The sequence below is a fragment of the Rhagoletis zephyria genome, unplaced genomic scaffold (genome assembly GCF_001687245.7).
Source record: "Rhagoletis zephyria isolate East Lansing unplaced genomic scaffold, Rhagoletis_zephyria_1.1 Rzeph_scaffold_04189, whole genome shotgun sequence".
In the NCBI taxonomy this organism is placed as follows: domain Eukaryota; kingdom Metazoa; phylum Arthropoda; class Insecta; order Diptera; family Tephritidae; genus Rhagoletis; species Rhagoletis zephyria.
Window position 1 is genome coordinate 33,167 of NW_016161272.1, and position 8,914 is coordinate 42,080.

Here is an 8,914-nt window from a genome sequence, read left to right on the forward strand (position 1 = left end):
GCTCCTTTACTTGTGCAGAATGTTGCTTACTCTATAGTTTCTAGTGATATTAGTAGTAAAACCAAAAATTCTTCATACTAAATATTCGTTGGCGTCACCTTCGTTTGCGTAATTTTCTAGAACAAGTATAGAATAGCGACCGTTTAGATATAAAATAATCAAAAATGCCGATTGATAGAACTTTTTACGCTGATTTCAACGATACCAAATTTATTTGGCGCAGGTAAAAAAAAGAAGATATAAGAGGTTTATTTGTATTTTTTATTATCACTAAATTGTTGAAACCCAAAAGTAGATCATGATAAAATATGTAATATCGAATTAAAGATAATAACTTGTACTTTCAAAATAATATAAAATTCTTTACCATTAATTATGCAGTTTTTTCAAATAAGGCTATTTCATGAAAAAATAATATTTGTTCGTTTTTTAGTGGTTTTGGTTAGATAGATAGATAATTAATTAATAGAGGCAATGCACTGCGACCAGCAGGTCTATTGTGCCCTCACCCATTTACAGTACCTCATCTAATCCTAGAGAGCCCAAAAATTTGAGGAGATCCCCAGGGATTAGCGATTGTATTGCTTCGTTACTTGGCCAGTGTTGGCCCAGGTACCTCTCCCGTCTTCTCGCGACCGCCTCGCATTCGCTAAGCAGGTGCACGGGAGTCTCCTCAGCCACGTCGCAGAAACGACATAGGTCGTTTGACCAGATCCCTAGCTTGTGTAGGTGGCCTCTCAGTCTGCAGTGACCCGTCAGAAAACCTGTTATAATCCTTAGTTTTCCTTTGGATAGATTGATAATTGCCCTGTACCTCGTAAGGTTGTAGCCTCCCAGTAGGTGTTTTGCTTGACGTAAACCCGTAGTGTTACGCCTGTGTTGATTCCTTAGTCTGTTCCTTTCTTTCCTGAGCTCTTCCTTGATTGTACTAGGTCCAATCGCTAGGAAGGGCTCAGGCCCTATAGGCGACGAGGCGGCCGCCATTCTAGCTAGTCGGTCCGCTTCCTCGTTGCCCGCAACTCCTATGTGACCTGGTACCCAAGTTAATTGGATTTCGTTGTGCTCCGCCAGGCTGTTGAGCCTATCTATGCACTCAAGAACCAAGGACGACTTGACCTCAAATGCAGAGAGGGCCTTGTGTGCCGCCTGGCTGTCGCTCAATATTAAAATTCTCTCGTTACGGTAATTCCTACGTAGGGCACACAGACTGATGGCATAGAACTCCGCCTGGTACCGAGATACCGAGAGCTGTAGCCTCGGCCCGTAGACGCCAGCCCCAATGCCTTCCGGAGTCTTCGAGCCGTCTGTGTACCATTGCAACGAGCTCGATTGGATCAGCCTCTCCATGAGAGAGGTGCTCCAAGTCGCCTTGGTGCAAAGCTCTATTTTGAAATTGCTGTCAAAGTTAACCACCTTAGGCCTGTCGTCTCTGGGGAGTAAAGCTAACGGAACTTGGGAGCCTAGCTTGTCTCTGTTCCTTAATGATATGGTTTTGCCTCTGCCAAAGCCTTCTCTCGCGAAATTTAGAAGAGTTCGCTTTGCAGCCTGTTCTATGGTTAGGTGCAGCGGCTCGAGCTCGAGGATCACCTCCAGCGCTGCCGTCGGAATTGTGCGCATTGCCCCCGTAATGCATACACATGCCAGACGTTGAAGCTTGGTGAGGGATTGCCTCACCGTGGTGAGAGTGGTTCTCGAGGCCCAAGCCTCTGCTCCATAGGTGACTATTGGTCTAACTATCATGGTATACGTCCATCTCAGAACCCTGGGACTACAGCCCCGGGTCTTCCCTGCCAGGCGTTTGCATACCATTAGTGCCCTCGTAGCTTTGGAAGTGACCGCGTGAACATGTGCCTTCCACAGAAGTTTAGAATCCAGTGTTAGTACCAGGTATTTAACTTCGGTGGCGACGTTGATGGCGACCCCATTCAAAGAAATGTTCCTCATGCCTGGAAGCGTTCTTCTTCTAGTGAAAGGGACAATAACCGTTTTAGAGGGGTTGATGCTGAGGCCCATGTCCACGCACCAGCCTCTTGCCAGGTTTAGTCCCCTTTGCACTATATCACAGAGAGTGCTCACGAACTTTCCTCTGGCGATAATCACGATGTCATCCGCATAGCCTTGACAGCGGATGCCATTGTCCGTGAAAATCCGTAGGAGTTCGTCCGCAACTAAGCTCCACAGGAGAGGGGATAAGACTCCTCCCTGCGGGCAACCTTTTGTAGTTTTTAGCTGTACAACGCTGTCCCCGATGTCGGTTTCAGCGATTCTTGAATTTAGTAGCCTGGCTATCCACCTGCGGATCGTTGCCTGCACATTGCGTTTTTCAAGTGCCCGGTCGACACTAATATGAGAGGTGTTGTCAAACGCCCCCTCGATGTCGATGAAGGCACAGAGTACTGTTTCCCCACACTCAAAGGCATCTTGTACTACCGTAGACAAGGTGTACAGTGCGGTGTCCGTAGACCTGCCCACTCTGTTTAAGGGTGTTGTTCCTGATTTCATGGTCGATAACCTTCTCCATCGCCTTAAGCGGAAAGGAGGTAAGGCTTATCGGCCTGAAGGACTTAGCTAGAGAATAATATCTCTTTCCTATCTTCGAGATAAAAATAACCCCGAGCCCTTTGCCACACCTCAGGGATATGAGCGAGCGCTAGGCTAGCCCTCATGATGTTCACGAGGTGTGGAAGTAGGAGCTCCTTGCCTTGCTTCAGCAACACTGGACTGATGCCATCCACCCCGGGGGATTTATACCGATCGAAGGAGTCCATCGCCCAGCAGACTGATCGGTGGGTAAATAGACTCCTAGCCAGCTTCCAGTCCGCTGGGGACGGCCTGGTCCGTCGGCACGGTGCATCCCCCGAAGTGGGAGTGGCATCCGGGAAATGGGCCGAAAGCAGGGCAAGTGCCCTTTCCTCTTCGTTGCCTGAGTAAGTTCTATTGGCTAGCTGGATTGCTAGTCTGGTATCTGTATGGTCCCTTGCCAAGGCCTTGTGCAGCCTGGCAGCTGAAGGAGTCGATGAGATGCCCTCACAGAACTTCCTGAAACTGTCGCGTTTAGCCTTCCTGATTTATTTACTGTAATTAGTTAGACTTGCTGAATACTCAGCCCAGCGCCCTGTGCGCTTTGCTCTATTAAAGTTTGCGTACCTCCTTTCTGAGCACCGATATGTTCCGAGACCACCAGTTGGGCTGCGCCTTCCTTCCTGGTTTTGTCTCCGGGCAGCTTGAGTGAAAGGCATCTACGCCATTTAACTCATTGACGGTGCTCTCTAGGCTCATGCAGTTGGTGTACCTACTCCTGGACTTAATTCCAGTTAGGTTTNAAAATTATTATTAAATAGTTTGCGTACCTCCTTTCTGAGCACCGATATCTTCCGAGACCACCAGTTGGGCTGCGCCTTCCCTCCTGGTTTTGTCTCCGGGTAGCTTGAGTCAAAGGCATCTACAATAGCGCCATTTAACTCATTGACGGTGCTCTCTAGGCTCATGCAGTTAGTGTACCTACTCCTGGAGTAAACTCCAGTTAGGTTTGACTCTAAAGTCTCGCTGTACTTTGCCCAGTCAGTTTTCCTGGGGTTCCTGTTTGCCTGCCTTGCTTTGATTTCTACTCCCAGTGCAAACTGGATAATCCTATGGTCTGACAGTGAGGGCTCCGATGAGACCCCCCACTGGGTGACCAGAGGGCTAGCCAGTCTGTTGCTAAGCGTGATGTCTAGTACCTCCTCTCTAGCCCTCGTTACAAATGTCGGTGTTTGGCCAACATTGTGGATGCTTAGTTCCTCACTTAAGATGTACTCTAGGAGACACTCACCTCTGCGGTTCGTATCCGTGCTGCCCCACTCAACGTTGTGGGCATTCGCATCGCACCCCATGATGAGGTGGAGCCGTCTCTTTCTGCAGAATTCCACTAGCTGCTGTACCTCTTGCGGAGGGGCGTAGTTGCTGTCCCCCGGAAAATAGGCCGCGGCAAACACCAGCTCTAGGCTTCTGCCACTTAACGAGAGCGTCGTCTGCACTGCGACTAAGTCCTGTGTTAGAAACTCTGTAATGCAAAAGTAATCAATGTTCTTCTTAAGCACCACACATGCTCTGGGCCTCTCGCAGGAGAGGTCCCAAATTACCTTGTTGTTGTTGTGGTTGAGGCCCCTAACCTGGTCTCTGTAGGTCCACGGCTCTTGGATCAGTAGAATGCCCAGGTCATCCGTGGCGAACCTGCTGGAGATGACCGCCGAAGCAGCCACCGCATGATGCAGGTTGACCTGGGCTACTGCCAAGTGACGCGTGGTCATAGTTGGGGCTCGTCGAGATCGGAGAGCTGTAGTTCGCTCTCGCTTCTCCTATCGAGCTCAAGTCGCCTGAAGTCGATGCCTGATAGCAACTCCTGCGTGGATGGCACGTCTTCCGCTGGCTTGGTGGTGGTGGCTGGCTCGGACGTGCTTGCTGGAGTTGGTGTCTGACTGAGGGGTGGCTGTGCGAGGGTTGGCTGTTCCGCCGGTAAGGTCGAGGTCGACTGGGTCGCCTGGGCAGCGGAGGAGTCGGCAGCCGCCTCTATTTGGGTCTCCTGCCACTCCGACTCCTTGATACCTGTCGCCTTTTGTCGCCACGGCCTCACCGTGACGAAACTGAACCTATAGTTTAGGTTGAAGCCAGCCCTCTTGATGCTGACGTACGATTCCTCATCTATGCCCAGAAATAGTCTGAGCACGTTCTCCTCTACGGAGCTGGACACAACTTTCACGCAGTGATGTGGATGCCCTCATTCTGCGCTTTTAGTAGCCCCAACGCAAACTCCGCCGATTTGTCGGCGCTCCTTGGCAGGAAGACCGTGATGTTATGCACTGGAGGGATGTCATCGCCCCTCTTCGTGCACATCTCGGGTCCCTCCCAGCCTTCAAGTGCCGGTGCTTTCTTCGCCATACAGGTTACTGTTCTCTCGTCCCTGCAGTCAACCAGGAGCATACCGGATCTGAAGTACACACCACAGAACACCAGTGGGTGCGACCCGCGGGTTTAAAAATACAAAAAGCTATAAATTATGTACATCAGCTGAAGAACAAATTAATTACCTTTATGGTGACGTCATTAGCTTTTTAATCGGTTATAAAGGTCATAAGATATTAATATTTAAAATATCTAAAAATTGAACTTTAACCTTCTAGACACTCTTCATTTTTTACTTGCGCCAAATTATTTTGGCATGGTTGAAATGTGCATAAAAAGTTCTATTGATCTGCATTTTTCGTTTTTGCATAGCTGAACGGTCGGTATTCTAGGTTTGTTTACGGAAATGACGAATAACTTAAATCAAAAATGCATATTTTTATGTATTGTTTAGTATTTCCATTAAAACACCAAATATATTGCGAATAATACACATTTTACTTCTAATTGTATACTTTGCGTACTTTTTGTAGTATCATTAAAACACCAAATATATTGCGAATAATACACATTTTACTTCTAATTGTATACTTTGCGTACTTTTTGTAGTACCATTCTACTACCGTTTTCGCAAACTGCGATCACATTCTTCCCCTTTCCTCCTACTTCCAAAATACGAATCTAGATAAAGGAGTGTCAAATTTTAGCTGTCACAAATTACACAACCTTAGTTGTGCTTTTTTACAATTATCCAGTAACTTGCCAGCAACTCTCCAGTAACTTAATTTCTAAGAATTCGCTCCCATAGAAAAAATTTACAAAAAAGTGCGTGAACGCTTTTCCAGTAATAATTTGCAAGTTTCATGAACAGCTGATTAATTGGTTGTTTATTCGCAGCATATTCCTAATAAAACAATATATTTTATATTTAAATGTTTATTTTGGGAATTTCCGCAATAAAAAGCCACAAACAGTTTCCTTATTAGTTTAAATTTCATCCAGCAACATGCGATCAGCTGTTTTTCGTACTGGAAAATTCTTACAAGTAAAAATTTATCCAGTAAAATCCAGTCAAAACTTGCAACTTCAGCTGTCATTTTTCGCTCTCTCAATTCCCCTACTTTGCAAGTTTTTGCGTACGAAAACACCAAAACATGAAAATTCGTAAAAACTTTTACTGGATTTTACTGGAAATGAGTAAAAACACGCAACTCTTGTATTATTGAATCATGCTGGCGCAGTAAGCATTTGTGTGAAGTTCTGAAAATTACAACTACAACACGTGAGACGTATTCCACAACGTATGCTACGTCGAAACTTTCCCAATCTTTTATTATTAAGTTTTTTAACAAAGATATTTATTAATAGGAATAATAATTTCCATGTCACTGCATTCATAAATCCAGTCGGGCTTTACAATTTTTTTATCTAATAAAGCATTTGAGTCGCTTGCCATCCGCGTTGATATCAAATAATGAGCTTCCGTCTCCTCGAGTGTGATTAGACCTTCATTTACTTTAATTAAATGCTCAACCCTCTTCCTTTCCGCTGGTGTTATGTCTTCGCAAATAAAAAATACCAATCTTTTAAAAATCCTTTTGTCTTTCAAATCTGCCCCCACTTTTAACTTCTTTGCCAAAAATTCTTCTTCTTCAGTGGACAGGTCAAATACGTCCCTTTTTGGATTATGTGAACTATTTGTTTTTTTGGTTTTAGCCTTGTCCGAGGAATTATCTGTAACGAAACACAAATCTTAATTCTTGCCAATTTTTTTTTTATTTGTTATCTAGATTACTTTCTACAACGCGACGAATTTCATCATCTGTGTCACTTCCTGATGAAAGCAAGGAGATATTTATCATCCTGGAACTAGCAGAATGACAAGGATAGCTCGTGTCTAATCCATTTTCTTTGTAGTTATCTTCGCCGACAGTTAATTCCACGGGTCTTAGTGACTCGTCTAGTATTTCCCCCTCACTTTCAGGTTGATGAAGTTCGGCACTATCCAGAGCATATCTCCGCCATGGAATATTTTTTTTCTGTCTGTAGCAGTCTTCCACCCAATTGCGAGTGACGATTTTACCTTTTCCCTTGACATGGTTATATTTTGGTGTATTTTTGAATGCACATCTATGGATTAAAGTTGTATGATTAATATAAGGTAGCGTACATTTTTAATCTACAAAACTATTCGCACATTAAATGCGTACAACCAGCCCCCCAATCAGTCCTATATTTGGCGCCCATTGCTAAAGCCTTATCCCGAAGGCTTGAGCGTTCCGGATTCTACTGAAAATAAACAATGTACGTGTATTCCATTTTTGATCCAATGTTTTGAAACCTACTTGTATTCCACTGATTACCACAATGGTTCCTTTTAATAGCTGATTAAACGAACGAAATAACTGTGGTTTCCGGATCTCATTTTTGACGCATTCAACACTTTGTGATTTTGTGTCTTTAATCTTTTTAATCTCTATTAGTGTATTTTTGTTATTATCTGCTTGTTCAGTATTCAAAACCAGGTGATTTTCTTTGTAAATTTTTGGTTTATCTTTTGATCGAAGTTTTTCGCGTTCCAGCTCGATGTTTTCGGACAATCTTTGCCTTTTCTTTAGAATTTTTTCATCGTCAATGTTTTCTTCAGTGCCACGATTACGATCCAAGCATTGTGGGGATTTATTTTTTTTAATTGACTCTTTATTGTTTGGACACTTGTTCTTTTCAAATTGTATTTTCTTTAANAAGGCTATCTCTTGACGATTACGATCCAAGCATTGTGGGGATTTATTTTTTTTAATAGACTCTTTATTGTTTGGACACTTGTTCTTTTCAAATTGTATTTTCTTTAAGGTTTCGCTCTCAAATTGTGCATCTACATGCCGTGAGGAAATTGATACTTTTGATGGGCCTTTTCTCTTTTGTACAGTTTGTTTACTGCCACCCAACTCAGATGCTTTCCAACGTTGAAATAGTGATGTCGAACTCTCTGAATCTGACTTTGGAGATTCCTCACGCAATTTAAATGGTCCCAATTGGGATGTGTTCAGAGTGGTTGAGGGTTTTGTATCTATATTTTTCTCAGGAGCTTCCCTATATTGAGTTATACTTGTACCAATATCGGTTTCCGTAACATGTATTTTAACAAATGAAATTCCATACTGTATATGTTTGTTAAAGGGTTGGGTGCAAATTAATTTAATGAATTGCCACTTTTCGGATGTGGCACTTGGTACTAATGCATCCTTATTAAAACAACGAACTCGATTAGCGTTGGTCGAGTTTTTGCTCTCTATAGGTGTCATAAAAGAACACGTCACCAAAATTTCCTGCAATGAATAAGACATACTGATGAAAGTATATTTTTCAAAAGGAATATGATCTGTTTCGAAAGCAAACGTTTTGTTAAAAAACTTACAGTAAAATCTTTCGAGTTGCAACTTGATTTGCTTACTAAAACTTCTATAAATGCAGAGTGCTCATTTCCAATATCAATCCCCGTAAATATACGTGGCTCGCTTAGTTCGAGTACGACATAGGCAACCCTTTCACCTACCGATTGAGTTTTCCATTTTCTTCCTGTTTGTTTAAGTAAATTTTCAGCAGGATATTTCTGAAAATTTCGGAATTTAGGTTCATATGCATATTTCAATTGTATGCCTGAACTTACGCAGTCTTCACTGCTTACTTCACGAACAGATTTAAAACTAGCAAACGGCATTAGATTGGAAATAAATAGATAAATTTCCCCCTGATATGATCAAGAATGATAGAATACAAGATTGCCGTGACGTCAAGAAATATCAGAATGAGAGAGCAAGACGAACTCGACAAGAAAAAGAGGAAGCATCGAACAAAAGGCAGTATTGCCAAGTTTTCAATTTGAAAAAGCACCAAATATTTATTGGTGTATTTTATGGACTTTATATGCATACATAATTATATTGTAAGGATGCCGATTCAAATTAATAAAAATCAATGTTTCTTGCACGACGGTCGATTTTTTCTGGCTTGATTGAAGTTGCTGCCACAT

General features: G+C 43.1%; 1 protein-coding gene across 2 annotated transcripts; it reads right to left on the reverse strand.

The window, feature by feature from the left end:
- Positions 1-6,164: 6,164 nt before the first annotated feature.
- On the reverse strand, positions 6,165-8,682 carry LOC108370378 (DNA repair protein XRCC1-like). 2 transcript variants are annotated; one of them, XM_017625708.1, is made up of 7 exons: positions 8,552-8,682; positions 8,336-8,494; positions 7,627-8,210; positions 7,227-7,533; positions 7,079-7,167; positions 6,677-7,011; positions 6,165-6,615 (listed from the first exon to the last, which is right to left on the reverse strand). In XM_017625708.1, the coding sequence occupies exons 1-7, from the start codon at positions 8,600-8,602 to the stop codon at positions 6,227-6,229; spliced, it is 1,914 nt and encodes a 637-aa protein (XP_017481197.1). In that variant the 5' UTR covers positions 8,603-8,682; the 3' UTR covers positions 6,165-6,226. The 2 variants fall into 2 exon arrangements, with proteins under 2 accessions (XP_017481197.1, XP_017481196.1); XM_017625707.1 differs by having other exon boundaries at positions 8,300-8,494.
- Between the last annotated feature and the right edge of the window lie 232 nt (positions 8,683-8,914).

Excerpts from the sequence above, each read along its gene's own strand:
- LOC108370378 (XM_017625707.1), bottom strand. The coding sequence starts at position 8,602 with ATGCCGTTTGCTAGTTTTAAATCTGTTCGTGAAGTAAGCAGTGAAGAC. Across the intron at positions 8,495-8,551 it reads AAGTAAGCAGTGAAGACTGC|AAATATCCTGCTGAAAATTT; the intron begins GTAAGTTCAGGC and ends CGAAATTTTCAG. Across the intron at positions 7,012-7,078 it reads GCTGGTTGTACGCATTTAAT|ATGTGCATTCAAAAATACAC; the intron begins GTGCGAATAGTT and ends TTTAATCCATAG.